This window comes from Ahaetulla prasina, chromosome 6, assembly GCF_028640845.1.
Source record: "Ahaetulla prasina isolate Xishuangbanna chromosome 6, ASM2864084v1, whole genome shotgun sequence".
NCBI lineage: Eukaryota > Metazoa > Chordata > Lepidosauria > Squamata > Colubridae > Ahaetulla > Ahaetulla prasina.
Window position 1 is genome coordinate 63,304,048 of NC_080544.1, and position 23,554 is coordinate 63,327,601.

At 37.4% G+C, this 23,554-nt stretch overlaps 1 protein-coding gene across 1 annotated transcript; it reads right to left on the reverse strand.

The window, feature by feature from the left end:
* Positions 1–904: 904 nt before the first annotated feature.
* Positions 905–18,930, reverse strand: FAM168B (family with sequence similarity 168 member B). Its single transcript, XM_058188548.1, has 7 exons — positions 18,676–18,930; positions 13,238–13,318; positions 12,796–12,879; positions 7,336–7,478; positions 6,670–6,847; positions 5,570–5,697; positions 905–5,466 (listed from the first exon to the last, which is right to left on the reverse strand). Exons 2-6 carry the CDS (start codon positions 13,305–13,307, stop codon positions 5,585–5,587), a joined length of 588 nt encoding a protein of 195 aa, XP_058044531.1. The 5' UTR covers positions 13,308–13,318; positions 18,676–18,930; the 3' UTR covers positions 905–5,466; positions 5,570–5,584.
* Between the last annotated feature and the right edge of the window lie 4,624 nt (positions 18,931–23,554).

Genomic DNA, 23,554 nt, shown 5'->3' on the forward strand with positions numbered 1-23,554 from the left:
CGGTTCACTCTTACTTGGCTTTGAGCAGCCTTTGCCTTGAATTCTAGGCCTCACACATTTAAAGGATTCAAAGAAATCAGAACAGGTTCAGGGAAAGATGATGAAATCAAGCCCTATGAAGAGGCTGAAAGAGCTGGGTGTGTACAGCCTTGAGAAGTTGACAGAGGGAAATACAGTGGCATTTTCCTTGTGAGATGAGCAGCTATATAAATTAGATAAATGCCACACTCAAATGACATGAACTCTGAATTCTCATTAGAGAATTCATGGTATGAAACAGGTTACAGGAAGGCAGATTGTTAGAAAAAGTTTTCATTTGACAAGAACCAATTATCTAGAGGGTGGTGGGTTCTCTCTATTGGGTATTTCAGTGAAGGTTAGATAGGCCTCTTTCTGGAATGCCCTAATTTAAATCATTACCTTGAATAAGCAGTTGAACTTACTGACCTAAATGATTCCTTCCAATACCAATTCTACCAAATTTCATGGCAAAATTTCATCAATTCTCTGTATGTGAAATTTAAAATTAAAAAATTTATTGCCAAGAAAAAAAAAATCTGCTAATCTCACTTTAACATTTTTCTTTCAATGAAACTTGCAAATTGTTTTAAAATTTTATGGATGGTGTAAGATAGCAAGTGTGACGTGAATCTAACTCTTGTTGCTCAGTAAATTAGAGGCAGGTAATGTGAATTCCTTCAGATGTTTTAAATCACAATTCCCACAATCCACTGTTAATAGCTTTGCTGGCTGAGACTGATGGCAATTGTAATCCACAATGTGTAGAATGTGCCAGATTGCCTGTCAGGGATGAACAGTTTCTAACACAGTGCATATTAAAAAGCCTAAACATCATTTAACATTATTTTTGAGGATTGTAGTTGTAAAAGAAAAACAACAACAATAAGCAACACAGTCAATCTTTATTGAAAACTGAAGTATTAATACATAACAATTCCTGTTACATAAACGTGCTTTTAAGAATTTAACTCTGAGCTCATCTACTCATTCGATTGTATAATAAAAATGAATTTTACACAATTGGCTCAGAATGGAATTGCCACTCCTATGTGTTGATGCAAAAGATGTGATGCTTTAAACTTCTGGAAGACAACATTGACCTAAACTTGGGAAAAAGTACCAATACAACTGTTTTAAGACAGTTTTTTTAAAAAAAAAAAAGATATATAAAAAGGAAACCTGTGCCTATTTCATAACAACACTATTACTGGGGCCTCTTGCACTTCTGTTGCATGCATTCCACTTTTCACCCCACAAGGGCAGCCAATAATAGCACTACAATAAAATCCCACTAACAAATCCATTCTACTAAAAACAAGTTTGTACAGCAGCAAGCTAAGTGAAGCTTCCACAGTTTGCTTGCTAAGTGCTCAAAAGTCGTATCAGATTAGCAAAAGTCATACAGATACCGATGACAGGGAATTGGAAGTCAAACTGTTCAGACTATCTTGGTATGTTAAATTGGCTCCTGATATTGGGATGTTCAAATATTTCCATGTCATTTTAGAAAGAGTGCCCATTTCATTTAAAATAGCCACCTCAGTATCTCAAATACCAACGTCTTCTGAAGAGGCTGAAGAGACAATTCGAGATTCTAATAATACAACCTTCTCTCCAGTTACTTGTCGCTTGCTGTCTTTCATCTCTACTGACTGGCAGCTTGAACAAGAATTAGATGTTTAATATAAATGCAGCTCCCTTCCCTGCACTGCTGTCTCCCTTTTGTTATTATTCCACATGGATGAGATTGTTAGATATATTGAGAAGGAATGACTACATAGAGTAAAAAGTCAAGAGGAAAGGCCAAATGCAAACAAACTCTATGCACAGGTTAAAAACAAATTGGGGCTCAGTGTTTGCAGGCAGAGACAGAAAGGGAATATGCTGAATTAGCAAACAACCTAATATAGAATGCAATATTAAACTTCACTGTCAGAAGTTATCAAATTATCAATACCTATTTTATTTCTTGCCCCAGAATAGACCCTTAGTGGTGTTGGGAGTCTGCTTCATAGTATCAACACAACAATGCAATACAAACTAATTGAAAATGTTTTGCTCTCCTGCATTTTGACTGTAACAAAATTAACTTACAACACCAAGCAATAAGAATTCTCAGTAGAAACGCATAGGAACAAAAGTTTTTCCTAATAAATTCAAAATTCTCCACTGAAGTTAAAATTACTTTGCAATGGTCATGGAATATTAACTATATTATGGAGCCTGTGCCAAGTTTTAGTCATGACAGATTAAAAACTCTGCTCTCACTGGGTTATATTTCAGGAATCCAAATAAAAGCAAAAAACCTTCTTCCCTCCATTATCTCCATCGTGGCATCGACATATTTTGTGGTAATGTATGAGCTTCTCAGAGTATTTCAATGTATGTCTACAGTAATATTTTAGTTATACATTTATTACCTCAATTAAAAATGGGATATTTAGTTTCATGTCAGTTGGTTAGCATTAATACCACTGATTACATCTACAACTTTCTTTTGCCAAATATAAAGTATTTGCAGAATGTGTCTATTTTGCTATTTTTTTTAAAAAAAAAGACACTTCCTATATTGTTATATAGTTTGAGAATGTCTCCTAAACAATGCTTTCAGTATTATTTAAAAACATAGCCTTTCAAATTAAACTCAGATCTTTTGTTTTCTCTGTTATTGCTGTAATGTTACTGTATTCCCCTCTAGAGGCTGCATTTATTTGGAAGCAGCTTGATTGGAGCCTTGTCTCTGCTGCATCAATCACCTTTAAAGCTTTTGGAGGAGTTTCAATGCAACCACATACTAAGAATTAGAGGCTTTACCTCCCCCACCCTCCCATACAGGAATTCTAAACAGGGAACTAACAGCCAGAAGGAGAAAAAAATCCACAATATCCCCTGTCTAATACATCCATTGAAGTACAAACTTTGTTTCATAGTCATGCTTTTTTAATTATTTGCAACAATATACCAAGCTATATACATACTCTCATCACTGTGCTTTTGGTTACTTTCCTACTGATGCTATCGGAGGTATGGACTTATCTCCAATAAAATATCATTGCCCCATTCCCCCCTCCCCCAAATTCTGGAAGGTGCAGTAATTTTTGCAAGAAGTACTATTCCTCAAGGGACAGCATAGTACTATTCCTCCATTGCAGATGAATCCCATAACACAACTCAGAAAAAAGTGCTCAAAGTCGGATTACCTAAAAGCTGTTACTACGGTATCACTGTATTTAAAAAAAAAACAACCAACCAAGGAAGTATCCAGAAACTGAAACTTGAGAAGAATCAAGTACAATTTATCTTTACCATTTACAAAGTGCTGCATTAGCTACAGACTTCAGGATATTTATATAAAGACGTAAGCTTTTATTTATTTTCAACATGTCCCTGGCAAAACTATTTTTCAAAATTCACATCTGTGATAAATGCAAGAAACATTTAATTTTAAAAGCCTGCTACACTGGTTAAGTGTCCGTACTGAATAATCATTAAGTTTAAGGAGCACTCTTCAGAATGACGACAACTTCACAAATGGAATAATAGCTAAGCAGACCCAAATGGCAAGAAAGAATGAATTTGCTTGTTCTATGGATACAGAACTTTCTCAGCTGCAATAAGTGCTCAAGATTAAAATGTAAGAATACGTACGATTATGTTGTGTCACTGGCATTTGGATACATGTGTCATATAATGATCCAAAGAAGGTACATTTTAAGTAAAACAAAACAAAAAAAAGAGTATGTTATTGTTTAAACATCATAAAGGCCGTTTCAAAGGGATTTGAGGCACAGAAGTTTCTTGCCCCAGAGAAAAAAAATAGAATGGTAGTACTAAAATCAGTTTCCAGATTACATATAAGTAGTTGTAACATCTGATTTAAAAACTTATCATCCCAATGTTAGGATGCTCAGTTTCACAATTAAAAAACACCAACAACTTGCAAATATTTTACCAATACTATAAACTAATCTACAAATGTTAACTTTAAAAGGGAACATTTTAATCTTTGACTACACTATTTATTGCAGACAGGAAATACTGGGGAAAATAATTGGTGCCAATTCAAAGAAAGCCCTTGATTGCTTTTAGCACTGAAATTAAAGCCTAAAATAAAAATTTAAAAATCCCATAATAATTTTGGTACACAAACTGGTTCCAAGACTAGCCCTATATCGCCACAGCATTAACTGAGGTACTTCTACAAAGACCCAAAACTGTAGGCAAGGAGTTCAGAAGTGGTTCGCTGCAATGAAATACTGCATCTGTTTTCTTAATTTCACTTTTTCCAAATGCAATTTAGGAGGTAAAAAAGTGTATGCCCAAGATTATGCCAAAAGATTATCATCAAAAAGAATCTTTGTACTTGATCACTTTTGAATTTAGTCCTACTTTTTATGTAAATGTATATTCTAACAATTGCTTCCACACTTGGTTCATATCCATGCTGCAAGGAAAATAAGCCAATAAAATCATTTAATTAGTTTGCTCTCCTTTAATATATCAAAAAGGACATTTTTCTTCAGAATATGTTGAATTCTTTTCTATTGAAATATTGATATGACTATGCTTTTACAAAAGAAAACTGCTCAAACTATCAATCTGGCCAAGATTAGCCCATTTTTGTTGGCGGGGTGGACCTGAACAAAATTCTATTTACCAGCAGTGTGGCAATCATTGAAATCAATCACTTAAGACTGTTCAAGAAGGTAAACCATTACGTGGATGATTTTCTACCAAACATTCCAATGATGATCAATGAATTAGATAGGAAAAATATCCTAACCATATTTTTCCTGTGTTTTTGTCCTTGAGAATGTCCATAACACTGAATCCAAAAAGTGGAAATGGAAAGAACTTACAAATAACAAATGGTTCCTTTGCAAGATTTCTATAAAGTCATTTTCCAGTCACAGAACCAGAAAGAAAAACCCTGCCAATTTTTCCTCTCTTTACTTGGTGACTTAAAAGGTTAACACACTTGCCAATGTAGAATGATTAAAAAAAAAATCACTGCCACAATTCTACCTCTTTAAGACCCTGCAAACATTACAACAGTGCATTAGTGATATAAACTGTAAAATACTTTTCGGTTTGTTTGGTTTTGCATATGACAATTTTTGCATCAGTCAGAGCAGGTAGGTTGAGCAAGCTTTGCGAGTTTTAGACATGCATTCAACTAGATATGAATCAATAAATTTATACTCCCTTTAATCATTATAATTAGCTAAAAATTGCAAGACAGTCCACAAAACAGGATTTGCTTTAAGACTAACTGCTGGAGTTCCAAGATGTAAGATATGCAGCACTGGGAAGTCTTCAGTGGAATTAGTGTTTAGCAAAGGATTGCAAGCATTCAGAAGAAACAAGTCCTGGTTGGAGGCATGAAGGCTTCAGCACCAACTTTTAAACCTCAGTTACTTGATTGCATATCTCCCATCTTCAAATCTGCATTCAAAAGGAAGGGGAAAAAAGAGCTAAGCATCCAGTGTGACTTTTGATAGTCCTACACTAGAAAAATCATTACGGCTATAAATATATTAATACTTACACTGGGTAATGGTAATCACCACTGTGGGGGCACATAACTATAGGTTGGAGTTCCTGGAGCTCGATAAGTGGGCATTGTAACTTGGTGGGGGGCTACGGGAGTTGGGGAATGTGTTGTCAACAAGGTACCTGGGGAGGAAAAAATATTTCCATGCTTAATTGCTTCATAATTAGCACTCTTTGTTGTTTATAAATAATTTGGAAGTCGGCACAGCCAACTTTATTACAGAACTTAAAGAAATTATGTTTGCAGACTGCCGTCCTGTTTTTGTTTCCCCCGCATTTTGTATCCGTCTTCCACAGCCTATGTCTTACAAATATTTTAGGACTATAAGTCCCAATTAAAATGATATTAAGGCATTGCACAAAATTAAATTCACTTCTTGCATTACCATGTTAAAACTTCTTTTTGCATTTTGACAGACAACCAATAAATAAATATTCTACAAATGAGAATACGAGTAGTCCTCCACTTACGACCACAATTGACCCTAAAATTTCTGTTGCTAAGTGAAACATTTTTAAGTGAATTTTGCACATTTTATGACTTTTCTTGCAATGGTTAAGTCAATCACTGCAGTTGTTAAGTTAGTAATATGGTTGCTAAGTGAATCTGGCTTCTTCATTGACTCTGCATATCAGAAGGTTGCAAAAGGTGATCATATTACCCTGGAACATTACAAACATCATAAATATGAGTCAGTTGCCAAGCATCTGAATTTTTATTGCATCACCATGAGGATGCTACAATGGTTGTTTGTGTGAAAAACGGTCACAAGTCACTTTTTAAATGCCTCTGTAACTTCAAATGGTCATTAAATGAACTATTGTAAGTCAAGTAACTACCTGTACTTAGTATACAATTGGCTTGTGAGGTTCACTGTCACAGAAGGACCTGCATTTTAAAATGTGTTTGATAGTCAAAGGATTAGTTACCAGATTAAAAAATGTTAGTGCTATGTACCGAAGAGATTATCTGTTTACCAACGGTTGTCTGAGAATTTATATGTTGCACCCAACTGGCCACACTAATAGGTATCAAGTGCTCTATAACAACTGATAGCATATCACAGACTTTGGAATAAAAGAAAATTCACATACCTGCAGACATTGCCATTGTGGTCCCAGCCACCATTCCCATGGTGACACCATTTCCTCTGGGAGGTGGAATTGGTGCTGGATACATAGTTGCAGGCATTCCATTGGGCTGCACAACTGTAGTGTGATGGATTACGTGGGGTGGTGCTGCATATAAAGGCTGTGTGTAATAAGTGCCTTGCTGTTGAAAAAAATGGGTGGTTTACTAAAATTCTTTCCAGTACTATTGATATATACTAAAAGGCCACACGGTTTCAAGGAAATGCCATTATTTTATTACACATCAGGTATGAGTCGGGTCCTTCAAAAAGGAAAAAAAAAAAAAAAAGAACTGATTACTGTTCATCAGTAATAATGAGTTTTCAGTTCTCTCAAAACTATTCCCGATTAACTCCTCAAATCAATCTGAATTAATTGGGAAACACAAGCGTAATTGCATATTAACCAGAATTGCTGGCTTGTATCTCCAAATAAGCCAGAAACAAGAAGCCAACAATCATGTTGTTTGGAAGGCAGATTATCAACTATAAGCCAGAATTCATCAAAATTCTGATTTACAATATACGTATGATTAATTATACCCCAAACTAGAACAGTGCTAAGATCTAGAAAATGGCACAGTTCCAGTTGTTATATAATTAACTCAAACAACAAACACATTCTTTTTACCTGTGCATATGGATTCTGCTGTGGATAGGCACTTCGAACTGGGTATACTGCAGTTTGGTAAGGATTGGGCGATGAAGAATAAGGAGGCACTGTACCACTGGTGGGTGAGCAAGAGACTTTATATGGTGTGCCTGGTGTATAACCTATATTAAAAGATAGCCAAGTATAAACTTTGGGTTTCAATAATTTGTAATATTCATATTATTAAACCGTGAGAAATAGCATAATCCATTTTTTTCTAATTAAAAATAGGAAAAATTGCTGTCCAACACAAACTATTATTTATTTATTTATTTAAATTTATATGACTACCAATCTCAACATGGTAACTATAGGCACTTAACAACAGTTAAAAATACAATGTTACAAGATCACATTAAATAAATATAAATTGGCAGCTGAAAGTTAAAATAAAAACTCTAAAATCATCAGTATAATCATCCTGCAGGCTCAGCCCACAAGCCCAGTGATGGAACAGGGGTGTCAAACTCGATTTCATTGAGGGCCGCATCAGAGTTGTGTCTGACCTTGGGGGACTCGCGTTGGGGGCACCTGTGGTGGCCCAAGTGCTCTGCCAGCGAAAGCAAGCTCCTGAGCTCTGTTTTCAGCTGGGACAGCCTCCTACAGCCCTCTGCCAACGAAAATGGAGCTTGGGTGTATGTGAACAGCCCTCCTGGGCCCCATTATTGGCTGCAATGGCCTCCTGCAGCCCTCTGTCAGCACCCCCCCAAGCTCTGTTTTTGTTGGCAGAGGCACCGCGGGCAGGTCCTTCACTGTTTCCATGGGGGCCCCATGGGCCAGATCTAAGCACCCCACAAGCCCCCGGACCTTGAGTTTGATACCTGTACTCTATAAGCACAAAGAGAACAGTAAAATATGTGCAATGATCAAAAATAGTCAAGAAGGTACTCAGCTTTTAATATTTAGAAAGGCAAAATAATCACAATGTAAAAAGTATTTTTTATCATTTATTCATCAAATTTTCATGTTGCCTGACTCTCAATGACTCTGGGAGGTTTACAAAATGCTTAGTAAATTATGATATTAAACTACATTCTTGATTACTACTATTGTCATAAATTCTGGATTATTGCCATTGTAAAGTTTGATAAAAAGTATTTATGGGTAGTCCTTCAGTTACAAGGGCTTTGGAGACTGGAATTTTCATTGATAAGTGATCCAGTCATAAAGAGCAGCATCATGTGACAACATTGCTTAGTAGCGACAATCCCTGCTGTTGTTGTTAAAGTGAGGATCCTGGGTCATTAAGTGAGCATCTCCCTGCAATGTCCTACTGGCTTCTAACAACCACGTTAGCGGGGAAGCTAGCAGGAAGTTACAAGTCAGGTGACTTAGAACTAAGTCAGCAGGCAGATAAGTGGTTGCTGAATGGAAGAGGGAGTGAGAAAATGCATATGTGATCAGGAAGGCATGGCACAAGTGCAGTGGGGCTTGGGATGGCTGCTGCTGGGTGGGGGAGTGTGTGTGAGTTACTGGTAGGTGTGGCAGGAGTGCCTTGAGGCTTGAGGAGAGCGTGTGGGTGGAGGAGTGTGATTTCAAGGAGGGTGGCAAGGCACAAGCTTAGGCACGGGGAAGGTGTAAGGTCAGTGAGGCTCAGGGGGCACACGAGTGGCTGGGGAGATTTGATGTGAATATAGCAATGCTCATGGAAGCTGAGCAGGTGGCCAGCACAAATGAAGAGGGGCTGGGGAATGATACACCAGTTGGGCAAACTTGCCCAAGTGACTTTGACCTTCCCTGCCAGTTTCTCCATTGACTTTGCTTGTAGGAAGCTGGCAGGGAACATTGCAAATTGTGATCGCATGTATGCAGGACACTACAACTGTCCTAAGTGAGAGCCAGTTGCCAAGAGTCCAGATTATGATCACATGACCTGATTGCTGGCGTGTTGGGACATCTGGAACTTCAAAGACCAATCATAACCACATTAATTCAACGCTGTTGTAACTTTCAACTGCAGCTAAAGGAGTTGTAGTTACCCTAGGACTATCTCTACTACTGTATGTTAAATTATGGTTGAAATTAGATTTTATAATTTATTTTGGAACATTCTAGTATAGATTTGAGGTCTAGAATCTGATTCAGAATGCATATAGGAACCTCTGACATAAACTAGAAAGAACAAAGCCATTAAAGGTGCAAATGGTTGGAAATATTCCTTGCTGATTGTGGAATCTTAAACCTAGACAGGAAGAGGATGCTTACCTACTGAATTTAGTTTTTTCTATAATACCTAAATACCTTTTGTTTTCTTCCCTGTCCACTTAGTACATCAGTTTCTTCCTTTTTCTTTACCTCTCTTTAAACTGGCTTCATTTTACTTCTTTTAATCTTTTTCTAGATTTATCTTCTATACTTGCAATATTACCATTTTTCAATTTTTTACAGCAGTTGAGATATTCTCTTCATTTATTTATTTATTTATTTATTTTATTTATTTATTTATTTATTTATTATTCATACAGAGTAAAACATTAATTTAAAAAACTTATTATATAGGCCGAATATTTAAAATAGAGATATAAATAATAAAACCCCATTTAAAACCAGATTTAAAATTTAAACATTTAAAAATTTAAAATTCTAGTCCAGTCCTGCGCAGATAAATAGATGTGTCTTAAAAAAAAAATATTGGGGAACCCAGGAGGAACTTATTATTTATTGCAGGGAACAAACCTGCAAATCACTAGTAAGATGATTACTAGTGATTCAGTATCACTAGTATACTAAAGTCATTTCACTAGAAATGAAATGCCTCTTCCAACAAAGTTTGACTCAGTCTCCAGGCAGAGAAGCAGAGCGCTACCCATTCCTGGATGATCTTCCTCGACACGCTGGAGAATATCTAGATCAGACTGGGGTTAACTATAAGGGTGATGACTTGTTATGAAAGTGTTTTATTGTTTTCTTTGTATTTTTGTATCAGTTTTATATATGATATGGTCAACTGAGTTAATATTTCTACAGAACTAGACTGGACCCTGTGTAGTTCATTATCTAGTTCATTCTGATTCAGAATTATTGAGGAACATTCTATGTTTTTCAAATTAGTTCTGAATATGAATGAATATTTTAATTTGTATACCGCCCTTCTCCCGAAGGACTCAGGGCGGTGAACAGGCAGATAAAATACAGATACACACAATAGTTAAAAACATCCCTTAAAAAACTAATTTAAATTTGCCCAAATGTTAAAATAATACACTCCCCCATAAAATTACAAAACTTTAAAAACCCATCAAATTCAATTAAAATTCAAAGGTAAAAATCAAGCTGGTCCAGCCATACGAAATAAATAAGTTTTAAGTTCGCGGCGAAAGGTCCTAAAGTCAGGTAATTGTCGAAGTCCGAGGGGAAGTTCGTTCCACAGGGTCGGAGCCCCCACAGAGAAGGCCCTCCCCCTGGGGGCCGCCAGTCGACACTGTTTGGCTGACGGCACCCTGAGGAGTCCCTCTCTGTGGGAGCGCACTGGATGATGGGAGATAGAGGCCGGCAGTAGACGGTCCCGTAGATAGCCCGGTCCTAAGCCATGGAGCGCTTTAAAGGTGGTAACCAATACCTTGAAGCGCACCCAGAAAACAACAGGTAGCCAGTGCAGTCTGCGCAGGATAGGTGTTATGTGGGAGCTCCGAACCGCTCCCTCAATAACCCGCGCAGCCGCGTTCTGAACTAGCTGAAATCTCCGGGTGCTCTTCAAGGGGACCCCCATGTAGATAGCATTGCAGTAGTCCAGGCAAGAGGTAACGAGAGCATGAGTGACTGTGCATAAGGCATCCCGGTCCAGGAAGGGACGCAACTGGCGGATCAGGCGAACCTGATAAAAAGCTCTCCTGGAGACGGTCGCCAAATGATCTTCAAAGGACAACCGACCATCCAGGAGCACGCCCAAGTTGCGTACCTTCTCCATCGGGGCCAATGACTCACCCCCGACAGACAGCCGCATCTGCAGCTGACTGTACTGAGGTGCCGGCATCCACAGCCACTCCGTCTTGGACGGATTAAGTTTGAACCTGTTCCTCCTCATCCAGACCCGTACGGCTTCCAAACACCGGGACAGCACTTCAACAGCTTCACTGGGGTGGCCCGGGGTGGAAAAGTACAGCTGAGTATCATCAGCGTACAGTTGGTATCTCACCCCAAAGCCACTGATGATCTCACCCAGCGGCTTCATATAGATGTTGAACAGGAGGGGTGAGAGAATCGACCCCTGCGGCACCCCACACATGAGGCACCTTGGAGTCGATCTCTGCCCCCCTGTCAACACCGTCTGCGTCTGGTCAGAGAGGTAGGAGGAGAACCACCGATAAACAGTGTTCTATACACCTGTCATACCTTACAATTCACAATTAGCTTGCTTATCAGAATGTCATGGTGTCAAATGTTCTGCTGAAGTTAAAATATATAATGACCACAGTATTCACACAATCTGTTTAAATTTATCAGATCAATTACTCTAGCAAGTACCAATACCTGTGCATAAAAATTCCTTCTATTGTTTTTGAGATGTTTGTAAATAAATAATTTGCTTTACTATTTGTTCTCAATTTTTCAGGTATCAATTCAGACTGAGTGTCAATAATTATACATATTTTCATTTTTGAAGAATGACAACTTTAGTCTTTTTCTAGTTATCTGGCACTTGTGCTTTCTAGAAATTAATTTTATAAACAGGGTATGCATCTTATAAACAGGTAATTTTAACTGGATGTTATTAATGTGACATTTTTTATTGTGGAATCAGATCTGAGATACACATGAAAACATACATATATACACAGAGGCAGAGATTTCCAGAATTAAGGTTAACTGTAACTTCATTGACAAAGTGGGGAAGTTACATATGTATCTACACCAAGCACACACTGCATGTGCACAAAACGCACACTGCACGTACCCGCATGTGCAGTACGCACCAAACGTGCACTTCACATGGAAAAAGGAGACTTGGGAAGGTAAGTAGAACCGGGGGCGGCAGCTGTGCTGCGTGATTTAAGATTCACTAGAAAACAGATTTCCTGCTTTCTAGCGATTTTAAATTGCACGGCACAGCTGATCATCGGAAATACCGGTTCAGAGGAACCGGTAGCTTTTTTTTACTACCGGTTTGCCCAAATCGGTAGTTTTAATCACTACTGGTTCACCTGAACTGGTAGCATTTCACCACTGTCACTTACATATAAGCATAGCGCTGTTCCTCTGAGGGTTACCATGCTTTTCTAAACTACAAAATGGACAAATGTAACTAATAAAGAAATATACAGCATATTATGACATTTTCCTGCTGCCTTTGTGTTTGACACTTTCAGACATAGAGATCCTGTATTAAAGTATTTGGCTACTTAGTGATTATGTGTCATTTATACCATCACAGATGTCACCATATTCAATATTTGAAATAACTTATAAGTTTACATTACTGAATGCAGTAGTATCCTATACCTGTTTGGAATGTTGGATTTGCTGCAGGATATATATTAGGAGAATAAGCAGGAGCAGCAGCTGCATAGCCCATTGGGAATCCAGCTAAAAGGAACCATTGAAAATTATTTTCAGATGTATCAATATTGTACTTGTACTATTATTTAAACATATTTCAACCAATAACAAAGTAATACTTTATATTTTGTTATATAAATATATCATTTCAATGCCTGAACTATTTAATTAGCACATTGATGCATTTCATCAATACTTTCTTGAAAGCTACTCAGCTATTCCAATATAGAACTCTCAGTTATGCTTGGAATTTGGGGAACTCAGTCCCAATACATCTTGATGCTACCATGTTCAGGAAGACTGTAATCATTCATGCAAACTCAATTCAGAATTGTGATAATCATAGCATCTGGTCTGATAAATAAGAAATCACCACAATACATACCTGGATACCCAATTCCTTTGGCATTTGCGAAGGGTACCCCAGAAGATCCAGGACTATAAACAGGATTCATGATTTCAATAACTGAAGGGGAAAAGTCACACAATTAGTAGACTACAATGCTTTAACAGTATGAATTATTTAAGTCTGCTCTCTCTATGAATATGAAAATACTAAATAGCACATTTCTGAAAAAATATTTGAATACCTAGTTAGTAGTGCATCCTGTATTCACAAACAAATATGATCATGAAAATACTGATATTTGAACAATGTTATATGTACTATGTAGTTTAACTGATAATATCTCTAACAATGCAATTCTGAGACTGACATTTATTCAATCTCAGATTTCAACAGGACTTACTCTCTCATGAGAGATATAGAACCCTAGATATAGGGTTAGTTATAAACATTTGGCCTCCGTAGGACTTCATAACTAAAAACAAAAAAGTGCTTTCCTGGGCAAGTTTATAGTAATTCTCTATAGCCCCTTAGAGCAAACATTTTCTTGTGTTTGTACTTCAGCATGGAAGGAAGCCATCCAATTATAGAAAACATGCAAAAGCTTCAGTAAGTTGCAGAAAGGTATTGTATGAGTCCCAAAGCACCTTTCCATATCTGAGTCCAAAGTACTGAATTTTATTAAATATTTTAATAAATTAGTAAATTTAAAATTGCAAACAAGAGAGATATTTACAAATACATTTCAGATCAACAAGTAAGCAATTCCTATAATCTGCAAGATTAAGTTGCTATAAAATACTTTTTTAGGAACCAGATTATGGATACTATATACTACTGTACTATTGGCCCTGAACCAGTTTTAAGATACAGGAAAGCATGTGTATGCCCATATACATCATATAACTTCTTGAAATATAACTACTCTTCCAACATAGAACCCTCTATATTAATATAGTTGTCCTAGTTATGGTTAATATATTACTGAAATATTTAAAATTTTAGTCACAAAAGCCAATTGGATTTAGTTATCGTGGAATAAATTTTATTAGCTAATTCTGAAAAACTAGATGTAATAAAATTAGTATTCCATAGTATTTTATACTTGCTCTTTAGAAACACTGTCTGCAAATATAATCCTTAATATATCCATTTGTGTTATGAAATCAGAGAACTTCTGTTCCACTTGGAGCTTTCTGCTCATCCGTTAAGAGCAGAATATTGCTTTTCTCAATTATGCTAATCTCCCACATATTTATATATATAGGTACATTTCTATCTATCCTTTTATTTCAACAAGAAGCTGTGCTATTAATAGAAAAAAATACTGTATATAATAGATTTCAAACTACTTAATCTGCATTACACTTTTATTACTACAGTAGACAAAAAACGCCTTTTAATTTTTTGTCACTACCAGATTTGCTCAGAATTCAGCAAAAGCAGCCTGAAGTAGTACATAGTCAGACTTGAAATGTTAAAATATACTTACACACAATTAATTATGAATTCCACTGTAATGGGACCTAATGTTTACACATGATTAATATTGCAGCCAGTAAGAAGATAAGTTTAGCTTCATATTGTCAATTTAACATTCAGATGAATCCATGAACTTTACTATGAAATTCGGGTCAGCTAAGAACTACCAATATAGCCTTAACCTACAATGATGTGTCTATTTCCCCCATTTTTGTTATGAAAAAACATTTCTAGTACTTCAGCAATATGGCAGCAATATAAATTATGAAATGAATTATATTAAACTTTGAACAAATAGGATTTAATTTTAAAAAATACAATACAGGTAGTTCTTAATTTACAAGTCATTTTAGTAACTATTTATAGTTACAACAGCATTTAAAAGTGACATGATTATTTTTTACACTCACAACCACTACAGCTTCTCCATGATAAAAATTCAGACACTTGGCAACTGACTTGTATTTATGAGAATTGCAGTGTCCTGGGGATCTTCTGACAAGCAAAGGCCATTGGGAAGCCAGATTCACTAACAACTGTGTTACCAACTTAACAACTGCAGTGATTCAATAATAATTGTGGAAAGAAAGGCAAAACTCTTTAGCTTTGCAACAGACATTTTAGGCTCAACTGTGATCATAAGTCAAAGACTGCCTCTATTCCAAATAGGGGGAACCAACTGTACTTCTATTTTGGAGTTAAATCATATTATTTAATGGGGAAAAGATCTATTCCTACCAGCTACCAAATCAAACTGCTAGTAAGAGCTTCTAATGCCAAAGGACAGGTTGACAAAAAAAAAAATAATCTTCCTCTATTAAGAGATGAATTCTCTCTTACAAAATTAACCACAGCTAAGACAACTAATACTGAATCAGTGAATTATAGCATATCTGATTCACCAGGCTGCATTAGCAGAAGTTTTCACACAGCTTTCAAAGGCAAAGAATTTCATTAATTTTTATGCAATTACTGTGTATTTAACAGAGACTAAGTATGTTTTCTCTAGTTGAAGTTTTAGCTGGTAAATAACTTCAAATTTCATTGTATTTCGAAACAGAGTTCTAAACACTTGCTCAAGAATTCAACGTAGACAATTACAAACAATATGCAATTATACTAAAATATTCATATAACTTATCCCAGCTAATTTATTTTTAGAAGCAAATGTTACACAAAACATTTAAAAGAGGTTCTCTGCAAAATAAATTGCCATGAGTGAAGCACACCCCTCTTTGAAGCATTAAGGCAGCTACATTCTCAGCTCAACTGTTTCAAAAGCTTTTCCACTGGGTGCAGTAACATGACACAGTTGCTTCAATGCTCCAATCATTCCAGAGAATATAACTTAACTTTTCTGAAAGATGCTTAGCTTGTATCAATGTACTCTCCAAGATGCTCCTTTCAAATGCACAAGACAGAACCCTGCAAAAACCTCTATGACAGAGACCATATAAAGGATCAAAAGTGTCTAAAGTCTTATCTTCTGTTTTTTTTGTGGCTCTCAAGCGCCATTCATTCAAGTGTTTAATAATACAGATGGCCTTAAGTGCCAAGCCAGGAGAAATTGCACTTCAGCCATAGTCCAAACTCTGGTAAGTTAACTCTATGGTACCCCAAGACTTTTGGAACCAAGTTACCAGTCTCATTCACACCTATTTAAGTATATAAAAATAATTTTGGTATTCTGCATTTTAACTACCAATGAATCAACTTTCATGATTTTTCTTCAATATCTCGCTGTAAGATATTACAATGATCCCTGTTCATTAATACACAGAAACAGGGAGCAGTTTTGGATGACTGTTCTATTGGCCATAATTTAGGTCCCCTTGCCTAAACCATAATTTAGGTCCCCTTGCAAGGAAGCCTGAATTTTTAAAAATCCTACACACAAGAGCTACTCTGGTTAGCTGCTCCCTTCCATATTAAGTATTATGAATGTTTTAGTTTGACAGCAGCAAAACATCCAGCATCCAATATCAGATGTATAGATACCGACTGCTGCAACTTTTAATACTTAAGCATGTGAATCTGCATTTTTAAGGTGGAAACTAAAGCTGAAAATAAAACCCACACATTTTATAGTAATTAATCAAACATGTATTATTTAGATATTCACATCACTATAGACTCACAGGTTGCTTAAGTTTCATTTTCAAAGATCTAATTCTTTTGTAGTTTGCATCAATATATAACACTATGGATGGTACTTTATCTTAAAAGCATTGCATATGATTTATTTTAATAGACTTCAAAGCAGGAGCACTTTTTGGGGAAAAATTCAAGAGGAAGAAGCTTTTCTCCATTAGTATCTTGAACCTTTCTAGTCTAACTGGAATGTACAAGCAGTTGAAAAAGACATGGTCTTGGCAATCTTGGCAAGTCATTTCATTTTGACAGCAAAAAAGAAAGCGTTAATAGGCTATAAAAATGACATACATTTATAAGGAATTATGTTTATTCAGGGACTTAATTTCCCTAAGGAGAAAATTAACTTGATTTTTGAAAAATCATTGAGTTAATTTTCCCCTACAGGGAGAGGATGCCACACAGCTGTTTTGATGTCATATTCTAAAATGTACAAGAATTTCCGGTCCTCCACTTTCAGAGCAGGACACAAAACAAATAGCATTGCCCAAGTTCGTTCTATTAATGGCTGTAATCATACAACACAATGAATCAGTGTATCAATTACTTTTGTTTTGCACAATGTGTAAACATAGTATTGAATCTAGTTCAATTGGACAAGCAACTGGACAAGAAATCATGTCTTATGTAGAAGTACAGTCATTGTTAATTTTAATTTTAAATTCTAGTAACTGCCAGTAGTTTAATATTAACCTTAGTATTAATTTAATCAGCTACACAATTCATTTTATCAGTTATTTTGATAGTGAACTAGAATGACAAATGCCAACAATCTATTGCAATCTAATCAGTTACTTATACATTCTTCACTTTACAGACATCTATGAATGAAGCTGAATAAATGGAATATGTGCACTAATTGTTTTACACAACTTGCTTATGATTTTAATTTTGAATAAAGACCTAACTTAAGACATTTCAGTCTTCAAGCTGTATTTTCAGAAAGATGCATCCCCCCCACCCAAAGTCATTCAAATATATGACCAGAATATACCCAAATTCTGGGTAAAAAATAAAATGCGTGGATATTCCACTTAAGAAACATATTTTATGCAGCTGGGCTCAGACCAGTTGGAATGCTTATGAACTAGTTCAAAAAGGCCATGTAAAAATGCCAGAACCCTATAAAACAGATTAGAGTTGAAGCACCTACACTTTAAGTTTCGTACACCCAACATATAAGAGCATGACTCTCAACAAATATACAAAGTACACACTTGAATACAAATGTTTTAATTCTTATGTAATTTTTGTCAACCCTGAAATCCAAATTAGATTCAATTGCTCCCAATAACCCAGGCTAACGAATCAGGAATTGTGGTTTATTCTACCTCCAAGTAATTGTTCTGCTGCCTCACCTCGCAGCTTAGTATCAAAAGCGGCTGCTCCCCCCGCCCCACAAAAAAAAAAACACGAAAAAAACTAACACTTTAGCAGCAGCCCCTCGAACAGGAAAACAACCGCCAGGTCTGTCTACACGCTTTGCAAGCATCGCTTTGCAGACCCAAAATGAGATGCAGAGCTGGAAGGCCAAGAGACGTGAGGGCAAAAGCGGGTGCCTCAGAAGCGGCTCAAGAGCGCCCACAAACGCGAGGTCTGCCGCCGAGGCCTCAGCTCGGCCAAGCATCCCTTGCCGCGGGGCCTTGTGTGGAGAGACCGCCACGCTGACGGGCGAGAAGGCCGGGAGCAGAGGAGGCGACTCCCCAGGTCGACTTTAGCTCGGGGATGCACCCCCTTCCCCCTCGGCAAAGGCAGCCGGCCCGAAAACGACCTGCAGCACCCCCCCTCCCCTCCGGCAGCGGTTAGGAAGAGGGGAGGGGCCGAGGCGGCGCTCCCTCACTCACCGAACAGCAGCGTTTGGTCGCGGCGGCCCCTGCCCGGCTGTCGCTCTCTCGCTCTCGGGGCCTGAGGCGGGAGCAGGCCAAGCCTGGGCTAGGGCTGCTGCCGCAAGAATGAATCCCTTCCGAATGCGCCTCGCCGTCTCGTTCCCCTTCTCTTTTCTCCGGAGAACTGCGCAGCAACCCAGCGGCCCAGAACGTCACATCCGCTCGTCGGCTGTGTGCAAAGGACGGACGATGCCCGCATACGTATGAAGCCCCCAAAGGCGAGCCAAGAACTGCTGTCACATGCGGGAGGGGAGAGAAGGAGGCTGAGAGACGCGGTTCCCCTAATCACGTGGCCGGAGTGGGTTTGGCGCCCTGGCTCTTAATTGCGAATGGAATCTTTTTTCCCCCCCTTCAAAACAAAGCAAAAGAACTTCAAATTTAGAAATTTGAGAATTGTTCCTGTGTAATAAATTAGCTTCATGTTCACGATAATTCGGGCCATAATGTTATGCACAGTTAGATGCACATTGTAATAAAAGAGTCCAAGAGGCTGGAGGTTCTTTAAAGGGTTATTTATATATGCAGAAGTCATATAGTCATCTTAAAATGACGACGCGTGAAAAGGACATGCCGGGGTGTAACTTCTTTAGGGGTTCGTTGGTTTAGTATCTCGTTCAGGAAATTTTAAGTAAAATAGAACAGAATAGAATTTTTTATTGGCCAAGTGTGATTGGACATACAAGGAATTTGTCTTGGTGCATATGCTCTCAGTGTACATAAAAGATACATTCATCAAGGTACAAGGGATCCCTTCATTAAGGGATCCGTAGTTAGCTAAATAGATAAATGGGGGTCCTTAGTGCTCTCTGAGCTTGCTTGTTTTCTTGCAAATTTTTCATTATCCTAACTAGGTATCATCATCAGTGAATAGATAAATCCATTGCTTTGAAGATTAACTTAAAGAATAAAATACACATGAAGCAAGAAACTCAATAAAGGCTGCACAAAAGTGTGTGTCTTATTTGATAGAGAAGGGTGTAACAGTATTTTACTTCCAGCAAAACTGAAAAAAACAACAGCATTGAAATGTTCCAGCTCCATAGCTCTTCACTTATTATTCATCAATAAGATGAACTAATTAAAAGTAAAAGAGAAAGCTAGGGAGTTCCAGAAAAACATCTACTTCTGCTTCATTGACTATGCTAAAGCCTTTGATTGTGTGGATCACAACAAATTGTGGCAAGTTCTTAGAGATGGGAGTACCAGACCATCTTATTTGTCTCTTGAGAAACCTATATGTGGGTCCAGAAGCAACAGTGAGAACTGGACATGGAACCACTGATTGGTTCAAAATTGGGAAAGAAGTCTGGCAAGGCTATATACTATCACCCTGCCTATTTAACTTATATGCAGAGCACATCATAAGAAAGGCTCAAAAGTTGGAATTAAGATTGCCGGGAGAAATATCAACAACTTCAGATATGCAGATGATATCACTCTAAAGGCAGAAAGCGAAGAAAAACTAAAGAACTTCTTGATGTGGGTGAAGAAGGAGAGTACAAAAGTTGGCTTGAAATTCAGCATTAAGAAAACTAAGATTATGTCACCTAGCCCTGTCAATTCCTGGCAAATAGATGGAAGAAGATAGAAGAAATGGAGGTAGTGACAGATTTTATTTTCCTGGGCTCCAAGATCATTGCAGATGTGGGACTGCAGGCAAGAAATTAAAAGATGCTCTTGGGGAGGAAACCTATGGCAAATCTAGTTAGCTTACTAAAAAGCAGAGACATCACCCTGCCAACAAAAGTGTGTATAGTCAAGGCTATGGTTTTCCCAGTTGCAATGGATGGCTATGAAAGTTAGACTATAAGAAAGGCTGAGCGCCAAAGAATTGATGCCTTTGAACTACGGTGCTGGAGAAGATTCCTGCGAGTCCCTTGAACTGCAAGGCGATCAAACCAGTCAGTCTATAGGAGATCAACCCTGACTTCTCTTTAGAAGGCCAGATCCTGAAGGTGAAACTCAAATACTTTGGCCACCTAATGAGAAGGAAGGTCTCACTGGAGAAGAGCCTAATGCTGGAAAAGACTGAGGGCAAAAGAAGAAGGGGACGACAGAATGAGGTGGCTGGATGGAGTCACTGAAGCAGTAGGTGTGAGCTTAAATGGATTCCAGAGGATGGTAGAGGACAGGAAGGCCTCGAGAAACGTTGTCCATGGGCTTGCGATGGGTCGGACACGACTTCACAACTAACAACAACAACTAAAAGTAAAATGTGCACATTAAAAACATGCACAAGGTTGATACCGAAGTCCTTAAACTTAACATGAATAGATATTTAAGTTAGTACAGTAACAATTCCTCCCCCCCATCTATCAACACTCAGGAGATTTATATTGTAGAGAAATGGATGCAAAACTAGAATGCTACAGTTTATCAGTCAATGCTTTATTTCTGTCTGAATAAAAACTATCCCTGTAAAATTATGAGTTGCAAAACACAAGAAAGTGCAAATGGAAGTATTCCTTGTTTGAGTTTTTTACAGTGATCTTACAAGGGTTGCAGCATTTATTGTAGCATTAAAAAAACATTCAGGAGTCTCATATGGAAGCTCGAGTTTTTGTCATGAAAGCCACAAATGTGAAGAGAGAAGAAAAATGACATTTATTTTTTTATTTTATTTATTTATTTTATTTTGTCACAACAATATATGTAGGTATCATACAAAAAGATTATATAGTAAATAAACACATATATGAGTAAATATAAGGAGTTATAAGCATATATATAGGAAGAAGAAAAGAAAAACAATAGGACAGGAACGGTAGGCACGTTTGTGCGCTTATGCACGCCCCTTATGGTCCTCTTAGGAATGGGGTGAGGTCAATAGTAGAAAGTTTTTGGATAAAACTTTTAGGATTATGGGAAGAGACCACAGAGTCAGGTAAAGTATTCGAAGCACTGATGATTCTGTTACAGAAGTCATATTTTTTGCAATCTAGATTAAAGCGGTTGACATTAAGTTTAAATCTATTAGTTGCTCTAGTATTATTGCAATTAAAGCTGAAGTAGTCTTTAACAGGAAGGACATTACAATAGATGATTCTGTGAGTTAAGCTTAGGTCTTGTCGAAGGCGACGGAGTTCCAAGTTTTCTAAGCCTAGGATTTCAAGTCTGGTGGGATAGGGTATTTTATTGTTTTCAGAGGAATGGAGAACTTTTCTTGTAAAATATTTCTGGACACCTTCAATTGTATTGATGTCAGAGATGTGGTGAGGGTTCCAAACTGGCGAGCTGTATTCTAGAATTGGTCTAGCAAATGTTTTATATGCTCTGGTTAGTAGTGTGTTTTTGGAAAAGAAGCTACGCAAAATTAGGTTTACAACTCTTAGAGCTTTTTTTGCTATGTAGTTGCAGTGGGCTTTGGCACTTAGATCATTTGACATGAAAACTCCAAGGTCTTTGACGGGATGGGGGTCATCTGTAAGGTAATGTCCATCTAGTATGTATTTAGTTTTTGGGTTCTTTTTTCCTATATGTAAGACTGAGCATTTGCTGGTTGAAATTTGGAGCTGCCAATTTTTAGACCAAGCGGATAGATGATCAAGGTCGTTTTGAATGATAGAAGTATTGTCTGTGGTGTTAAATAGTTTGACATATTGACATATTTGACATCTTGTACTTTCAAACCATGATTAGAAGGTTGTGAGTTGGCCATACTCAAAGGACTATTGGGACACCAATACATAATCAGTCTGCAGTCCTTTGTGGTATGGTACCACAGGGCATGAAACTCCTAGTTTTGCCTACCATGGTGCATCTTCCCCTCCCAAGTCTGCAAACAAAGCCCACAAATCTCCTTTGTGTGCAAGGAGATAATGGTTTTATTATCCTGGGCCACAGCCATCCATAGGCATGTAACCAGGGTATGTCTCACCTGTATCATTTTCTCTGTAATTTCTATTAAGGTCTGGATAGTGGGGATGTGCAGATAATGCTAGAAAGCATATTAAAGGGGATTGGACACAGACCTCCTTTTGGCCAAGCTTTCAAGTGCCACAATTACTCACATCTGCTGCTCTTTTTATAGGAATCAGCTGTGATGCTTGATGTAATAAAACAGTCTGACTTAGTACTGCCCTTCATATTTATCCTTGTCAATCAATATAATAAAGGTTTGCAACCAGAAGAGGGAATAAATGTGATGGCACTCACATTTTCATCAGCTCCAGGCAACCTTGTTCTGAGACAGTGTTAACATTCAGCCTTCCAAAGGCACTCTGCTAAGTTCCTGCGCTGAATATGTATGCTGCTTTGCCTAAAACATTATCTCCAGAGATAATTGTCTCCATGGAAAGACATCTATTGGTCCCTGGGCTTTCCAGAGACAAATACCATTGCCTCCAGGTACAACAGAATATCATGTTCTGGCCCATAAAGCATTGATGTCAATGCATTCATTCATGAGATTATCAGTTTCCTACATGAGATTCAAGTAGATTTGCTTCTAATTTTATCTGCCTGTGTGGCTTGTTGATAGCTGTATATAGAAGTAGTTATAGCAATTATAGGCATAGATGACTGCAGTTATGTGTGTTTAATAGCCAACATTTATATGTTTGTTGGATGATAGCTTTCTTAAACAGCAGCAATTTAAACCAGTTGTAATATTAATATTTGTTTTAATTGTTTAAATTAGTGTTTTCTTGATTGTAAGCCACTTAAAGTTGGGCAGCATATAAAATAAAGAGTGTACCATAAAATCTCTTCAAGAGACACTTGTTGATTGAAGACAGGATAGTGTACGTTAGAAGCTGGATGTGTATATTATCTCAGATTTTCAGAACTTTTTCTGGGGCTAACATTGGCAAAAAAAAAAAGTCTGTCATGGTTGTTG

Bases quoted from the DNA above. Each gene is read 5' to 3' on its own strand.
- FAM168B (XM_058188548.1), bottom strand. From the start codon at position 13,307: ATGAATCCTGTTTATAGTCCTGGATCTTCTGGGGTACCCTTCGCAAAT. The intron at 12,880-13,237 runs GTATGTATTGTG...GGTTCCTTTTAG, and splicing joins CAAAGGAATTGGGTATCCAG to CTGGATTCCCAATGGGCTAT. The intron at 7,479-12,795 runs GTATAGGATACT...CTTTTAATATAG, and splicing joins AAATCCAACATTCCAAACAG to GTTATACACCAGGCACACCA.